At 42.6% G+C, this 18419-nt stretch overlaps 1 protein-coding gene across 6 annotated transcripts in view; it reads left to right on the forward strand.

Annotated features, from left to right (window-relative positions):
- Positions 1-18419, forward strand: part of FGF13 (fibroblast growth factor 13) — a 252064-nt gene that overhangs the window by 129352 nt on the left and 104293 nt on the right. For 3 of the 6 annotated variants that reach the window (XM_030497629.1, XM_030497626.1, XM_030497627.1), the window contains exon 2: positions 9163-9330. The exons of the other annotated variants lie outside the window; for them this stretch is intronic. In XM_030497629.1, coding sequence (XP_030353489.1) covers positions 9165-9330 — 166 coding nt within the window. In that variant the 5' untranslated portion in view covers positions 9163-9164. The remainder of the gene's footprint in view (positions 1-9162; positions 9331-18419) is intronic. 6 annotated transcript variants of the gene reach the window in all.

Here is an 18419-nt window from a genome sequence, read left to right on the forward strand (position 1 = left end):
GGCTCTTGTGCCAGCAGTGACTTTTGAAGTAATACACTGGTAAATAGGAATGACAGCACAGGCAGAGGTTTCTCTCGGTTTTGTGACTGTCTCCATTTAGACTACAGTTGAATGGTATTTTTCAGGGTGCTGGAACTTGCTGGAAAACTTTTGGGGGCTGCAGAAATCACTTGTGGGTGGACATGAATTTACCTAAAGCTTTAGTCCAAGAAAAGAACATGAGAAAATGTTGCAGCTTTTCATTTGACTGTTTCAAAAATGAAGTGTTTTGCGTATGCATGTGTTTGTGTGTGCAGAGACCTGATTTATATAAGCTTAACATTTAACCTGTTGAAAATAACTTCCACCCTTAAGATGAAGAGGAATGTAAGCTTCAGGTTAAATGACAGGGGTCTGCCACTTCCCAAGGCCCATGGAGCACACTGCCCACCTCTCCGTGGCACACCGAGGTGCTTTGCTCCTGCTGATCAGTTTTCTGTGCTGTGCTTTCGAAGATTTCCTCAGAGGCCATTTCTCAGAACAGCTCTTTTCGTAATGAGTTTGAATTTTAAAACACTCCTTTTCTTGCCTCCTTCCTTTTGTTTATCCCCTGTAAATGAGGCAAATAATTAGGAGGTGTCACCTGCCCTTTCATGAATGATGCTTCTGTTCTTGTCCCTGTCTTCCAAGGGAAATGCCCAAAAGCTGCAGCAGTGGGAGAGTCCCTGAAACAGAGTCTTAGACTGTCTCCAGAGGTATGGCTGATCCTTCTTTCAATTTCCAGGAAGGATACAGCCTTTTATTTGATGAGTTTGTTGCCTTTTGCAGGTTACTTTTTCTCATTTTGCTCTTCTGAGATGATTCTGATTTCTATTAGTTCTTTGTGGTTTTGTTTTTCTCATCAACACTAGGGAAGTTCATGTCTCCTTTTGTAGCCCTGCTGTTGTCAATAGGTGCTCTGTAAATAGGAAGAAAAAAGCTACAGATATTCCCACTTTTCTTGACTTCCTGTGCCATTTAGAACTATTCTCCCAGCTCCAAACAGAGCTAGATTAATCATTAAACTCTTATTAAAGTTCTTATTAAAGTTACGTTGCACAAGACCATCCTAATATTTTGTAAGTAGTGATCTATAGCTCTCCAAAGCTCTCCAAAACTTCCCGCTCATCCCTGGACCTTCTTAGCAGTTCTCTTGCCACCTCCTCCTCTGCTTGCTTGGTTTTCACCACACAAGGGTATTCTCTTAGAACCAGTGACATTCCTTGCTTTTTCTCTCAGACTTTTTCAATGGATGGACAAAAGAGTTCACTGTTGTGTGATTCTGAGATACTCTTGAGCTGATCAGGGTGAGTTTTGTGGTAGGTAAGGGTGAGTAAGGGGTGTGAGCAAGCTCTTGTTTTCATCCAGGGTTGCCTTCCATCTCATCCTGTTATCGTAAAAGACAATCCTGTTGTCCACAAGACTTTGGAGCATTTGTAGAGCAGAAAGAGGAATGATTGATCCACAAACTGCATGCTGGTGGCAGCCAGAATTTAACTTGAAGATGCAACACCTTTTGATGGTTGTGCTATTTGGATGGGTTATCTTTTGAAGCAGACCAAGCAGGTCCTGCCATTTCAGTATCATTCCTCTTCTCCACGAAGTGTCCCCAATAACACCCTGGTGTGCTTATTACTCTGTACACTGCTCTGTCTGCTTGTTGCTCTTGATACACGCTCTCCAGGAAAATGAATAGTACGCTGTAAATTACTATCTTGTCTGCTGTGGTGCATGGAGCAACCCACCTGCTTGGAAAGCAGCCAGCTTGCATTTATTTTAGCAGATGGGAAAAGCAGAAAGCCACTCAGAGTAGGCAGGGAAGCAATATTTATTCCTTCAGTGGCAAACACAGCAAAGTGGTGAATCGAGCTGCAGAGTTGAATAAGAGTGGGCACACGTTTGCATTAGCAAAACCACAAATCCTGGTGGCTGGGAAGGGAAATGCAGTGGGTCTGCACAATGGAGAGTAAATTGTGGATGTTACTTAGCCCTTGATGAGCAGCAGCATGGATCTTCTCTTTATCCCGGCTCAGATGCAGAGGGCTGACAGCAGTGACCAGCAGCATCTGGAGAGGAAACTGCACTTCTCCCAAAGCACACTATAGAATCATAGAATTGTTTGGGGTGGAAAAGACCTTTAAGATCATTGAGTCCAACTGTTAACCTCGTTCTGCCAAGCCCACCACTAAACCATGTCACTCAGGACCACATCTAGATGTCTTTTAAATACCTCCAGAGATGGTGATTCGACCACTTCCCTGGGCAGCCTGTTCCAGCTCTTGACAACCCTTATGATGAAGAATTTGTTCCTAATATCAAATCTAAACCTCCCCTGGTGCAACTTGAGGCCGTTTCCCCTTATTCTATCACTTGTTACTTGGGAGACGAGACTGACCCCTACCTCTCTACGTCGTCTTTTCAGGCAGTTGTAGAGAGCGATAAAGTCCCCCCTGAGCCTTCTCTTCTCCAGACTAAACCCCTCCAGGTCCCTCAGCCGTTCCTCATCACACTTGTGCTCCAGGCCCTGCACCAGCTCCGGTGCCCTTCTCTGGCCCCGCTCCAGCACCTCAATGTCTCTCTTGCAGTGAGGGGCCCAGAACTGACACAGGATTCGAGGTGCAGCCTCACCAGTGCCCAGCACAGGGGGACAGTCACTGCCCTGGTCCTGCTGCCACACTGGTGCTGAGCCAGGCCAGGATGCTGGTGGCTTGTTGGCTGCCTCGGCACAAACTGCTCATGTTCAGCTCCGTCACTTGGCACCCTCCAGGTCCTTTTCCATGAGCAGCTTTCCAGCCACTCTTCCCTGAGCCTGGAGCATTCCATGGGGTTGTTGTGACCCAAGTGCAGGACCCAGCACTTTGCCTTGTTGAACCTCATCCCTCTGGCCACAACCCATCTATCCAGCCTGCCCAGATCCCTCTGCAGAGCCTTCCTATCCTCTAGCAGATCAACACTCCCACCCAACTTGGTGTCTGCAAACTTACCTTATCCAGATAATTGATAAAGATATTAAACAGAACTGGCCCCAGTATTGAGCCCTGGGGAACACTACCTGTGACCAGCAGCCAACTGGATATAACTCCATTCACCACCACTCTTTGGGCCCGGCCATCCAGCCAGTTTTTCACCCAGTGAACGGGCTCCAGGGAGAAAGCAGCATTCCCTAAGAAGTGGGTCTGCTCTGCGTGTTGGGCTTTCTGTTCCCTTCATTGCACGTGAGCGCAGTAAAATCATATTCATAGGCAGCGGCATCATTGAGTAGTGACCAGATTAGAGTTAATCAAAGGCTGTTTGGTGGTAGATGGGTGCCCAAAATAGCTAGGAAATAAGGCTGTGTGCGGGAATGTTAGTGCCCTTTCCGCAGGGGAAAGAGGAGATGCATTCTGAGTAGAATTTATCAACAAATTTTTGATGTTGGATGTCATTGTCTTCATTATGCACAAGGATTTAAATGCAGCCTTATCTTGGCTAGTCTTTTTAGAGGATAACAGCCTATTACTGTTAGCAGTTAATCCAATTACTCTTTTAGGTCAAGAGGGAGTGTTCTGTGCAAATATTTTTGGAAGATCTGAAAAAATTATTCTGTGTGGTTGATCCAAAGAGAGCGTATTTTCAGCACATCAGAAAATTTATAAATCACTACATATATGGAAAGAAATGTGTTCAGAAGGGCTGCAGGCTTCCAAGCCTGATTGCAAGGCAAGAGCTGCTTGTTTTAAAAGTGAAAATATATCACAACGTAAAGTACCTTCAAATCAGAAAATAAAACCACTAAAATCTAATCTACGGGTGTCTAAAATCACCCGTGAAATGCTTTGTCTAAAATCACCGGTGAAAGGCAGGGTTGTGCAAACCCGAAGAATTAATTCACAATGAAATGTCTTGCCTAAAGCAGGTTTTAAATGGACCATTTGGGCTCACATTGTTGCTGGTTCTCTAGTAAGGATTATATTGAGTGTACAGGAAGGGACTGGGCAATAACTACCAAAGATCCATCTAAAGCAGGGAGGAAAGCTGCCTTGGAGAGGAGAAATCTCCCTGTGGATGAACTGGAACAGATTTAAGTGGAGTTTCTTCCTGCTTAATTCAGGAGGAAGGTGTTGCACTTGCTGAGCCGGTTTGGATGTGCTTGACCAAGCCCTGGGAGCAGGGCTGTGGTGTTCCATCTCCTTTGGCAGAGGGCATATCTGTTCACTGCTTTATTTCCATCTAGGAGTGAGACCCCAGGTAGGCTTAGGGTTTGGCAGAAATCTTTGGGGGTGCTTCTGCTGCAGCCTCTGCTGTGACTGCAGCAGTTTGGGGCTGTTTGGATGAGATTCAAGCTAGTGCGGTTAGCTGTGGCTGCTGCTGGGGGTAATTAAAACTGACACAACAAACACAAACCTAGATATGATGTGGGATGGGGAACCTTCCTCCGGGGCTGGGTGAATGCTGCTGCCACCTATATAAGTGTTTGGAAATCTCTGCCTTACATGGCAATCACAGCAGAAGCTGGGTTGTTGGCTTTACCCTAAGGATTAGTATTTGGACATCAATGGTGAATTTTAAATAGTCGTGTGACATTTATGCTGTAAATAGGAGTTTATTTTTCCTCTTCCACCCGACACAGAAAAGAGCTCTTAGACCATGTACTGCTGAATCCCAAAAGCTTCAACTCCTAATAACCAACTGCAATCTAATTTAGATCAGCAGCTTGAAAAATCATTAGTTCAAGTAGTAAATGGCAAGAAATTAACTTCTGCAAAACTGGCGGTGTCTGAGCTCTTAGAGCAACTGTTGCCCACTCAAAATTTATGTTCTATTCATGCATGCCATAAAACTGTCCTTTTAATATCAGTTCAAAAATAAGTACAGAGAAGGAGTTGCCATAGAGGAAATTCAAAGTATTGGTTTGAGAACAAAAGACCAGACGCTGCTTCCCAGTAAGAGGAGTGAGTTGTGCTGCTGTGGCACTGGCAGGCTGTCATCCCTTACAGACCCCGTCCAGCAGCAGCTTCCAGATGTAACAAGAGTTATTTTGAGCAGAGTAATTCTATCCAGATTAAGAAAACAAGGGGACTGAAGGAGGCAGATGGAAATTCGTGTTTCAGGTAATAACCCAACAGGTCATTCAAGGAGGGAATGGATCCATGGAAGTATAAAGTTTTGGGGTTAAGTGGTGTCACGCATACAAGAACAACAGTCCAACAAGATCATGAGGATTCTTTTGTCTGGATATTAATACATATTTACCCTATGGTTGCTACAGCCTTTAGCTAGCAGAGCTGAAGCCTCTCCATGTAAAAGCTTAGGGGGGGTGGAGGGGAGATGCTTCCTTACAGCTTTATTAAACTCTGAATTGTATCAAAGATTATTCAGTTGGAACCCGAGCCAAGGCCTATGGACAGGGTTGATGTTATGGTTTCTGGCAATTCTAGATGGGACTGAAATGCAGTTGGACATAAAAGAAAGACACAAACCAGCAGAATGTTTATATAAACATGTTTGAATTGATCTTGAAAAACATCCTGGTGCCGGCAGTCATCCTGAAGATCACTTCCCTCTCTCTCAGTAAGGCTTATAGCTAGACGGAACTTTTTCCTATTGGCTTGTTAGCAGTAAGTTTTTATTAATGTAATTATTATTATTATTATTTTTAAAGAACTTAGAAATATGCTGCAGGGTGATATTTAGCAAGTTGAATGTTTTGATGTAGGAAACAATAGTTTCTGCAGCTATTTTATGCTAACTGCTAAGCGAATTCCTCTCACGTATACACAGTTGTGTGGTTTTGGTCTTCATAAAATTATGAGGGGAGGGTGGGGGGAGAAAAAAGATTTTATTATATTTGTAAACTATGAAGTATTTATTTATCCTCTTCCAACTGAGAATATACAAGTTCTTTACTAGTATCTTAATGGCCTGTGTCCGTCACATGCGAAGTCTTGTCCCTGATTTACTCATGGGAAGGTGGAAATGTGGGCCACAGGGATCCTATGAGGATGAGGAGTACATTAGGGTGAGCAGCTGCTGAAGTACAGCAACAGAGGCATAGCTGGATATTGGAAGCTGTTAGGATGACTACACATCTGCCTTCAGGAAAGTGGACAAGGAAATGTAGATGTGCCTCAATGGTGGTTTCTTCTAATTGCCCTTGAGAACAGCATCCACATGATGGTGTGAAGCTGTGCATCTGCCAGACTTCTCACAGGTCCTCTGCTGCCCTTGTTGAGCTTAGTGCTGCCTTGTGATTACTACCCAAACTAACTGATTTAAAGCTACTTTGTGTATCCGTGCATTGCACAGCGGAGTGTAAGCACCTCCTAGGTCCTGTGATTAGCAGAGCCTGTAATGGAGGGAACAGTGGAATACAGTGTCCTGTGCTCCACATGGCACAGTTTGTAAATAATGCTTTGGATTTTTGTTAATTCCCTAAAATTTACTGTTTCTCTCCTACTCTTGTGTATGTGTGATTCTTTCACAGTGTGGTTTTTATCCCATTAGCAAAATCATAGCTGATACCTAATATTTCTCCTTTTTTCAAAATGCTTGTTCAAAGTTGTTTAATAATGATCTTTCCATGGTTGCGCACTGATTATTTTTGGTCATCAAAAATGGACATAATCAGATTTTTAAAATCTTTTACATTAGATTCTATGTTGTGGAAACTTCCCTGTGAGTTGTTCTTGGACCAATAACTGAGGTCCTGTAGCTGTGATTTCAGTGGCTTCATGAGGGTGTCTGGTTGTCATCATAGCAGGGAAAAGGAGGCATTGGGGTCAGGGGCTGTTCCTAGCTTAGTAATAAATTTTCAGCCTGGCTTGAGGCCATTCATCATGTTAAGAAAAGGTTTTAGCTGTTCCCTTCAGAACACTGACATTGATTAGATTATCCATACATCATTCCAGCATTAAGGCTTTATTAGAGCTGTGGTTGCCAGGGTTTGCTCCAGGTGTTGGTGCTATGAATACCCTCAAAACTAAGACTCGTTTACACTTGCTGACCTGGATTCTAGTAACCCAATGTGATTTTGCTGATTTCAGCATGTTCTTCACTTATTAAAGGTGACATTCTCTGTGGCTTATTCATGTTTAACTAAAGCTGGGTGAAGGTGACTGGTAAAGGGCCACTTATATCTTCTCCGCCTGTCTTAGTAAGCTTGCCTGAGATAGGGGTGGCCCTACTTAATGATATCAAGCAACTATATTGATGAATTAATCAGTCTGTGGGGTTGGTTTGCAGATGTTGCATGAGCCCTCTGAGCTTAGAGAAGCTGAGAAGTCATAGCCCAGTGCCAAACAGCTCTGGTGGCTAGAGGAACAGGTCCTTATGCCATGCCTTTGGGTAACCACCAGTAGCTCTTTCTCCTCTGCAGACCCTGCTTAGCAGCTGCTAGCCTGATTTCTGCTTTGTTTAACACTAAAGTGGCATTGAACCTTGTGGGTAATTCTCTGAGTTCCCACAGTTGAACAGGACTTCTCAGGAGGGACTGTCAGTATGTTTCGTGAACACATACATACCGTTCAAACAAGCCCAAGTAAAACTAGTATTGTTAAGGGAGCAATTATGGCAATCCCGACCTCGTGTCCGTTGACTTGCTGCTCTTTTTTGAACCACTTGTGCTTTCCTATTAGCTCATACACCCCTTTTAATGTCACTTTATATGGGTTATTAGTGTGTGTTACTGACGCTGCATGTAATGAAGCAACAACAGCTGAAGTGCAAAGTGTCTCCTGCAGATTAATGAGGTCCTGAAAGAAGGCAGCTGCCCACTGTGAAAATAGAGACTATCAACTGGAATTACTTATTACCTAGATACGACTCTTACTAGTATCATTCTTGATAGGAAAGAAAGAATCAAGTGCATGAAAATGCAGAAAGATGGTATTTGTTTGGGGGGATCCATGGTTAAATCTGACTGGTTTTTATAACTGTTACACATTAGCAGTTGTCTGGGAAACAGTGAAATTGTTTGAATTAACAACCAGCACTTCTAGAACCATATAAACTTACACATTGCTAGTGCATCTGTAGTTTTAGACTAGCCTGTCAATAGTTACTTTCCTGATTGTTGGAGTTTTACTTTCCTAATCCTTGGAATATCTTTTTAAATTAGTATTGTTCTATTGGGTTTTTTTGCCATTGAGTTGGAGGCTCTCAGCTTGGTTTTGGCTGTGGTTTTATATCTCTGCATCACACTATAAATAACTAGCAGTGGTTAGAGACTGTCTTTTGGAAGAGAGTTTGATTTTTGTTCTTGAGAGACGATCTGTGCCTTAGAGCTGTAAGCTGAGGGATCTCACTATCTCTGTTATTAACGCTTCATTCTTTAGATAGTGGAGAAGTGTTTCAATTCTTTCTGGTAAAGTAATACTTTGAGGTAGCTGGAGCTTTCTGTATGCTATATATTTTATCTGTTCACTGTTTAATAGCCTGACCCCATTCAGAAAACATTTCAGACTGTATAGCATTTATATTATTAATGGCAGTATTGATTCCTAAGATCAACCTTAAAAAATGACTCGGTGTTTTACAAGAAAGCCATCAAAAGGATTAATGTCCTTTCTCATTGTACGTCTATTCTTCTATCCATTGAAAATGATGATCAAGTCAAATGTCATTGGATTATCATCCTGGCTCTAAGGAGCTATGTGTAATTATATATCCTGATAAAGGCATGTTTGTTTTACTTTGGGGAATAGATACACTGATGTTGTGTTACCTGCAGATGTGGAATGATTACTCCCTGATGTTAACGTGGAGATTGCCTATGGCTAGGCAATAAAAGCATGCTCTGTTTGTCTTTTTTTAACTTAATCTGCATGCAGAATAGATATAGGTGCTATATGAGAATAAAACAAAGACATAGGAGAGAACTTTGTTGCTTTTTGGAGCAGGGTATTATTCTACTCTTAAATAAACCTGCATGAAAGAATATAAAGTGTTGTTGTTTATGAGAAGCATTGTTTATAAAAGTAAATGTTTCCCTCACCCTTCTGCCACCATGACTAAGATACTATGTACTTGAAATTTTATTTGCCTTCCTATAAACATTTCTTCCCCTCCTTTCTTTCCCCTACCCTGACATTATGTAGTTGATTTGACTCTCTAGATTGCTTTCCTCAAGCTCTAACTTGAGTTCATTTTGTTATGTGGTGACCACAGTTATGGATGACGCTCCCCCTGGCACACAGGAGTACATTATGTTACAGCAAGAATTGATCCAATCTGCGGAATTAAAGAAAAAAGAGTCCCCTTTTCGTGCTAAGTGTCACGAAATCTTCTGCTGCCCACTGAAGCAAGTGCACCTCAAAGAGAACACAGAGCCGGAAGGTTTGTGGCACTATGGATCCATGTTCTGTTTGTTTTTATGATTTTGAGTTTTCCATGTATGTCCCTAGAGTGTGCTGTGTGTTTTCCAGCCTGTGTCAGTGTAGCGCAACTGATGCAGGAAGCGTGATGCACTCCATGTCCCCCTTTGCTTGCCTGTTAGTGTCTGATTCAGCTATCATGGGACACACTAGTATAAGCCGTGTACGGTATCATTTTAGACAAGAAGTGAAGTGACGCTGCTTTTACTTAAAGAAAGTCTGTTTGTTTCAGCTCTCATCATTACACACTGCCCTTTTTTTGGCTGCCAAAAGTTGCTTGCTACTGAAACAGCATCAATTCCTAGTTGGTTCTTTCCAGTAACATTTCTGAAGCTGCACTCTGCTGCAAACATGGCACTTAGGCTCAGATTCAGCTTGTCCCCAACACCTTTCACTCCATAAGGCTTCTGCATAGCGCTAGCGAATGCTCATGGCAGCTGTACTTCAGCGAAACAGGATGGAGTTTGTATGTAATGCACGCCTGGTTGCATTTTGGAAAGTGAAATGCATGCAGAGCACAAAACAATAAGTAGAATGTTTTCCTTTTCAGATAAAGCAAAGGTATGGTCTTTTCTAATGCTGTGTTTGCCAATATGAAAATACTAATGAGGTATCTCTAACTTGTGTAAGATGAAGCTATTTGAAATTATATATTTTAATATTTTCTCTTGTTGTTCCACATGTGTTTTATTCTACTGCCTCATATTGCACATGGTAAACCTGCTATTTTTTGCACAAGCTCCAGCATCTGCCAAGACAAATAATGCTACTGCTGGTAGATGTATTTGAAGATGAAATATTCAGGGCTGGATGCTGCCACAATTGAGTCTGCAGGAATGGCAAAGTGAGAAGGTTGGAATCCTTCCTCACAAATCACTTGTGTTATTCTCTCTGTAATGATGGGCATCAGTTGCTGAGCTGTCATTATTAGCCCAAAATATTTTAGTCAATTACTTTCTCCTGTTACATACCCTGGATTTTGCATGAATGTTCTTTGCACTTCTGGGCAATCTGTGCCTTTTAAAATAAAACTCTTTTATTAAAATAGCATTTCTTTCTCGTCTCACCAGAAATACTAAGTCTGACACAAACACTGGTGTAAGGTGTGGGGAGAAGGTTTTTGTTTCAGTGATGTTATAACTGAATATTACAATTGGGTTTTGAAAACACGAAGTGTAATTCTCAGTTCTGGGGCTGACTTCATAGGAGTTATGATTTTATAATTCTGAACTCAATAAACATGAAGGAAAGGTGAATCCCATAGCACTCTTCTGGATTAGCAAATGTAATGAATTTCCTATCGTCTGTCAGGGTTTGTGTTGTTTATGAGTAAATGAAGAGCCCAGAACTGTTCATGTCAAGCTCTTCTAGGAGGATGATGGCAGCTGAGCTACAAGAGGTACTCAGCATCCTCGGGCAAGTGATATCCAGTGAAATGAAAGATTCCATGTGAGCCATAAAAAGAAGGGCCCTAAACTTGACGTCATTGACTCACATGCTCTATTTCAATGTTTCCTTCTGGTCATGTGTAACTCCAGCAGAAGCTGATGGTTACTTCAGTGGAACTTATACTGGGAGCTGGATTCCTGCTGGGAACTCAGCTCTTAGCTAGGTCTGATTGATTTCAGTGAATGAATCAACACTTTACACACTAATGGCATGTCCAAGGGGAACAAGGGAAACGGAGGTATGCTGGGCCTTTTATCTCCTGGGGCAATGGTTTGGTCCAATGTTGAGGAATTCAGGATCTGCTGGGAGAAGCTCACAAGGTGCAGGCTGTAAGTGAAGACCTGGGGAGCATCAGTTCTGCTGTATTGTCGCCTGGAAGCCAACAGTTGCTCTTCTTAGATTCTCCATAAATCTACATACTGTCTGTCTCCAGTAACAGCTGTGTTACTCCTTCCTCCATGGCATATGGTATTGTTAATCATTCTTGCTGCAAATGTTTAGTTCTAAGAGGAAAGCTTTTCATCTTTTACTGCAGTATACAAGGATGAATGTCTCTTCACCTTCATTTTTTCACTCCTCCTTCTCTCCTCCAGGAATTTTGCATCCCTAGACAGGGCACAAGAAGCTATGGCTATATTGAGTTGTCCTACAACCAACCTAGTTGATGGGAATTCATAGGGGTATCCATTTTTATTGCTGTGGAATTTCTATATGTGTTTCTGTGAAAAATGCTGTCTCTGGCATGAAAGGGGAAATACATGTTTAGGAGTCCTTTTAGTCTCTGTTGCAGTATAAATTGTCTGGGTTGCACTGGTCTTTTTCTTCAGAATCTGTGAATTGCCTGGCAATGGTGTTAGACCCACTGAATGACTGACGTGTGTCATCCTCAGTGGTTTGTTGCCATGAAGCTTGAGAAATTCCGAGTGTGAAATGATCTGGTTGTTTTCAGTGCAACCACTAAAATAGTCCCTTAAAACTAATGGAGTGGCTGAAATAAACCCTACCTGAATACCTTCTAGTGGGAACCCAGCAGCTAACAGCTCAATTGTGCTGTGAGGCTGGGTGGACATAAATGTTTAAACATGTTACTATAGCATAATTTACACATTTTTGAAGGTAAAGTATGGTGACTAAGAAGCATTTAGGAAAGCTGCTGAGTAAAATGTCCTAATGGAATTTTTATGGAAACTTGCAGACTTGAAAGACTGCAGAGAGTATAAAAATGTACTTTTTCATCTGCTGAGTAATGGCATGGGAACACACAGTAAATCCTGCACGTTTCTAACTTTGCAGCTCTTTGCCTATTTCATTTAGATGATGGATTTCTTCTCTGCACTTTGTAACCACTTTCATACAGGGTTAATGCTTGGGGAGCCACAATTATCACTTCAGGATTTGAACCTCCTAGGCATGTGTGATGATACCAGGTAAAAGATTTTCCTGGCTTTGTGTAAGGGTGTTCGGGGAATGTTCTACTATCTGCTGAAAGACTTAAATACCACCTCATTCTGGTATCTGAACCAGGTAGCCCAACATTTCTCATATCTCAGGCCCATTTCTAAAAACAAGAGAAGGAAAGAGAAAATTAAATCTGTGCTTCCTAAATTAACCTGTCTTGGATTCTTGGTCATTTCATGGCACCCTACCTGCCTCCTTCCAATGCAAGCACTTTTCACAGCACCCATATGCCTCATATACACCTTTGTAGAATAGGTCCAGAGCCAGTATACTTGATAGCAACCTGGAGGACACATAGAAGGCCCTTGGTCAAGTACCTGTAGCAAGGACAGTCTCTTTTTAAGTGGTAGATGTGGAAGGAAGGAGGAGAACAGCAGGAAATCACAATATTATCTTGAGCAACCTGGTCTAGTGTCCTTGCCCATGGCAGGGGGTTGGAACCAGATGAGCTTTAAGGTCCTTTCCAACCCAAACCATTCTATGATTCCCAAAATGTGGAAATTTCCATTTGGGTCCAAGCGCCAGCAGGGTGATTGCGGTTCAGACAGGATGCTGCCTTTCCTAATGCTGTTGGAAACTATGGCCTAAGTTAAAAGGTGAACTGCTGCTTTATTCTGCATCATTCCAGCTTTGTTTTGTCAAAGCCATCCTGCAGTTTACAATGCTGTGGATCTCTCCAATGCAATAAAACAAGCAGAGCTGACATCCTTACCTGGACACTGGCTCCTGTGGGCATTGTGCATTGTTTACAATTACATCCAAGCAGCAACAAAACACAGGGTGGTTTTGTAGCTTCCCTCAAGCCAGGAATACACTGCTAGCAGGAGAAGGGCCAGCTGAAGTACATTTTGCAGCTATCTGTTCTCTTAAATAGTTTAAACATAAGCTGCTGGTATCTGGATAAAACATGGTTACATAAAGAGGAGTCTGCTCCTGGAAAACTAATTTGAGTCGTATTATTACATCCAGAGGAGGAAATATAATGAGAGCAAAACACCCATTGGTTAGTCACAGCCACGTAATCAGGAGTCTTGGCCTCTTGCCCACAGTTCTGTTTTCATCTGAGATCTTATTTAATTTCTTCTATATTTTTGGGGGGTAACATTTAGTCTCCCTCCAGGCATACATAACATTTTTACACAGAAAAAGAAGACAAGTATGGCAAAATATGTATTGGGGATGGGGAGAGGGAAATCTGGGGTAGCAGCTGGTAATGAGGGATGGCAGCTTTCCTCAACCAACAGGAAATCTGATTAGATAGAAAATGTTAAGGCTGCTAATATGAAACAAGCAGCTTTGTGGTTGCCCTTGACAATGGCTTGTTATCTTCAGCCCCAGCAATGAGATGAGTGGCAGAGCCAGCCCTGGGGGCGAGGAAAAGGTAGGACATTTAAGCACAGGAGGTGGGAGGCTGGTTCTTCCACTTACTCCATGTGCACAGGTTGCTTTGTCACCTGCAGAAAGTCAGAGCCTTTATGTTGTCACACTGAACGTCCCTTTGGTGCTCCAAGTGTCGTGTCACCATTGATAGTACTGTTACTTGGCACTCTAATTATATACTTTTCTTCTAGACCAAATCACTCCTATTAGCCCGGCTCCCTCAATTATGTTAATTCATGTGTATTTCTGCATTTTAGAGGAGAAAAGGAAAGAAGAAGGGGGAGGAGAACCTGTATTTGAAATCATGGAGAACTGTGAGAGGCTTTTAAAGTTTACGTATTGTTCAGAACTGAAAAAGACTTTGCATTCCAGAGAGGGAATAATAGAAATGAGCTGTGGGAAACAGGTACAGCTGCCTGTGCCAGTTGTGTCTGAGATGTTCAGACGCAGCACACTTGGCTGTGAGACACCAGTGAGGAGGTTCAGCATCTGTGCTGTGGGTGAATGCAACCTCAAATTTAATCTAGACCAACAGCAGCCTGAAAGGGACTCACTGGTTTATAGGGGCTCCTACTAACTTACATGATCCTATTTAAAGACTTCATTAGGGTCATGGTGCCTTGATACTGAGTTAATTACATTTCATGATCTCCCATGGTGGTTTTCATCATGTCTTCTGCTTTCAGTGAAGGTGAAAAGTGAAGACTTGGTATCCTATTTGCCAAGGCTCTTTCCAACAGGAGTATTTAACCCTTTCCTGCTGCAGCTAAGCTGTCTGGCCTGGAGCAGTTCATCCCAAAGAGGGAAGAGGTAGGACAGGCAGCCTGCTATGGCCTGGTGTTGGGCCCTGCTGCCCTCAGTGCTCTCATCATCACCCTTTCCCTCAGAAAAACCTTGTTCTTCACTTTGCTTTTGCCTGCACCTCTTGGGTCTTCATGGGATGGAGCTTTGAGTAACCTGGCATAGTGGACCCCTCCTCATGGCAGAGGGATTGGAACTGGATGATCTTTAAGGTCCCTTCCAACCCAAACCATTCCATGATTCTACGTGGTGAACATGAAGCTTTCAGCTTGCCTTACTCCTGAGTCCTGGCACTGGCAAGAAGCATCAATGAGCAATGCCTGAGCCTTGCCCACTACTAGGTGAAAATAAGCTCTAGATCCTGTTTGTCTGGATACACATGGAGTTGCTGCAGCTATAGGACCATATCTGTAGGGAAGGATGATCTAAAGAGAGTGACACAGACCACAAAAGCCAAAGGTATGAAACTGCCACTGTTATAATGGCTTTTCCCCCCAAAGAGAAACCAACTTTGACTTGAGTGATTAAATGATAACCTTGTATTTCAGGGCATTGAGAGGCAGTGGTGACAACTGCACTCTTATTTTCTTCGGATGCTTAGTACATAAATCAGAATAGCTCAGTCCTGTAAGTGGCTGAGCCCTCTTGCCCTGATCCTCCAAAGCCTTTAAGAACACGATTAACTTTAAACATGCGAGTGCTCCCAGCAGAGTCAAAGGGGTTGGGATGTATTTAATGAGCTTACCTGAACACAGCCTGGGCCTGGCTCGGGTTCAGACTCAGCCAGTGCAAATCCAGAGTAATTCCACCAAAATCCAAGATTTACTCAATATTTACTTGTTTGCAAATGAGATCAGAACCCCCTCATAGAGTTTAACTTGATTTCTTCTTTTTTTATTCCCAGAGGAGTTCATATGGTCTTTATTGCCACAGTGATTCATGATTGAACATGCATATATCGTAGCACTCCTGTGAAGCAGGGAAATGTGCTATTTCTCATTATAAAGAGGGAAGGGAAGAACTTGATTCTCAAACCTATTTGAGATCTCATCAACATTAGTAACAATAACACTGTCTGCTGTATCAGCTGAGTACTAGGTCCCTAACTATTATCTTTGGAAGATACTAGGTTGTGTCATTTCTTATCATGTGGGAACAGAGCAGAGTTGGGAATTCAGCACTTTTCCATGGCCTAAAACTTAGAATCTGGGGTTTTAGTTTTTCTCTTGAGCAGTGGCTCTGTGGCAGCCTATGCTAACACAACTGCTGGCTGCCTTCAGCCCTCCCTCCTCTAACCTCCCATCACATGCTCAGGTCTTGAACCCCTGCTTTGGCACCAAACACCTTCTTTTCTCACCTCTTTATCAAAACCACCACTTTTTAAGGTGCTGGACAAGATTTAAAGAATAAGGTGGTGGTTCACTGTTTAAATTCCTGAGCAGGAGGCATCTAATTATTGATCAAACATTTCTATCAGCAGGTACTACAATGATTACAAAGTGTATATTGAGGAAGGCATTTAAGGTTTGCAAGTCACCAAATGTAGCATTTCCAATGGCTTACAAATCTCTTTTGTTCCTGGATACCCATGTATCTGCCACCTCACAGGACACAATGCGAGAGCTTTCCTTAGGGCTTTACTTAGCTCCTGAGAGGCTTGGAGATCAGCGTGTTATACATAGCTGTCATTCCTGCATCCTATTGATTTGCTTTGCTAATTCCTTTTAACTAATACACCTCCCAGGTTATTCCTACCTACCTGAAAAATAGACCTTTTCAAAGGTCTGTGGTTTTTGCTGTCAGCTGAACATGGCCTGAAATAAGGATTACAGCTGGAAGATCCTTCTCACTGTGTATGCACACACATCAGCGCAGGAAATAGCGTGTGCACCTTTGTTTGTCAGGCTCCAATCTTTAATGTGGCTGGAGAAATGGAGATAAAATATAAGGAACAAAGGGAGCCCAGGCACCCACTTTCTGATTGAAGAATGGTTTCAAACTTCACAATGCCACTGCTCTTCCCAGGCCAGCAGCTTACAGAATTTGAATTCAGATGGTGTCTGGCACTGATGGAGCAATCCTTACCCATTATACAGACCTGTCTTTCTGGGTGACTGTCCTCACAGAGTCATCAAGCACGTGTTCCCAAGTCTGCAGGTAATAGATACACCGGAAGAGTCACTAAGATTCCTCACAGTATTTTATCTGTCACCTCCCATGGCCACAAGTAACAAACTGGAAATGAAGGGGTTTGTTGAACTGGGTTTTCCTGATGCAGAAGTTCAAAGGTGCAGCTGTAATTGTGAGCTGTGTAATCGTTAGCCAAAGTTGCACTCTGGAGCATCAGAGAAGTTTAAGTATATAATGGCCTTAGGAGCAGTTGTAGCACTTTCATTTCAAGACAATAGATTTTAATTCTCAAGCTGGAGCTGGCCTCACCACTGAGCAGGTCATGGCAACCTAAAGAGAACTCTTTATCTTCCACCTTACCTGTGTAGTCTTCGAGGCAAATCTTTTATCTATGCTTTTTGTTATTTAGCTCTTATCTCAGGCTAAATACTCACTATGGAGACAGTATCTGGCACTTATCTGAAGTAGGACGTTTAGACCAAATGAGTCACGCTGATATTCTTTTCTGATCTCATCTGTAAAGGACTCTCTGAGAGCTTCAGAGTGCTCCTTGTGTGGAGGAAGACCTTTGTCTTGCTACTTTTTCATTCCATGACTCTCCTGAGAAAGCATCAGCCTTCGCTCTTCAATCTGTCCTCATTTTTAATAAGAAGATGTAGTTCTTTATTAATAATGAAGGTTTTCCTTTGTACCTTATTCAGCTTCATGGCCCATCATAATTATTGCATGACCCTTTATCAGTGGTAATGTCTGTAGTATTTAAACACTGGCCTTTGGGTTGAGAGCATGCCAAATTTTTCATGCTGGTTAGGTTAGGACAACTCTGGAAACAAGGAGTTGTTAAATTTTTAGCTATCCCTTGAAAGCTGTTTCCTTTCCCAAGGCAATCACTTACAAAAGCACTTAGTCACATCTAGATGGTGCAGCAGAGCATGCTACAGAGATCCCCGAGCTACCATCCAACTGCAGCCTGGTGCAGCACCATGCAATGGTGTTAGTTATCACAGGGACGAACTAGTCTGAGCAACTCACAACATTATGTTGCAGTATGTTTATGGTTTCCAGTGCCAGGCTTAGCTTAGCCCATGTCTAACCCAGCGAATTTCGCTCTTCATTCTATCAGCAGTCTGGGCTGTCAGCAGCTGAGGGGGCAAAAGTGAAGCCACAACAAGCAACAAGGTTCATCAGAAAGTCTAGCAGACTCCTGACCTTACCTGGAAAAGAAGAGGAACTCAGTCTTACTTCGAACTCAGCCTGGTCTCCATGTGCTCACTCAACTCTGCATTCTTCTCTCATGCTTCTCGTTGCTCTGGATACTGCTCTGCCAGAGCTGTGGATGCTTGCAGAAGAAAACTGAAGAATTCTCACTGCGGAGCATTTAATTTCAAATCCACAGTGAGCACTCCATACACATGGGGGTTAGTGTTCCTTTATGAAGTTTCTTTTTAAGCAGTGGTAGTACTTTTGTCCCTGTTTTTCATTCTCTTCTAAATGTCCTGACCTGTAAAGCTAAAGAAACTGAAAAAGCTTTACCCAGCCTTCAGTGAGCACAACAGAGGTGCAAGGATTGCAAAAGGCCAGAGTTTTCCTTAGAGAAAATTACTGAATGCTCCTTTAGTAGTATCTGAGTGTTTGGGAAAAAGTCAGTGCCCAGACTGTTTCATATTCAGTTTTTTCCCTACTGTTATCTATGTACAGAGCTTTCCTGCTGTGTACAAGTTCTTTGATTTTGCTTATATGCTTAAAAAAACCCCACCCCAGCTTTTGTAGGACAGTACAAAATACTCGTACATCTTTTAAGCCAGCTCTTGTCCTCTAGGATAAAAAGGTGTA

The sequence above is a fragment of the Strigops habroptila genome, chromosome 9 (assembly GCF_004027225.2).
Source record: "Strigops habroptila isolate Jane chromosome 9, bStrHab1.2.pri, whole genome shotgun sequence".
Classification (NCBI taxonomy): Eukaryota; Metazoa; Chordata; class Aves; order Psittaciformes; family Psittacidae; genus Strigops; species Strigops habroptila.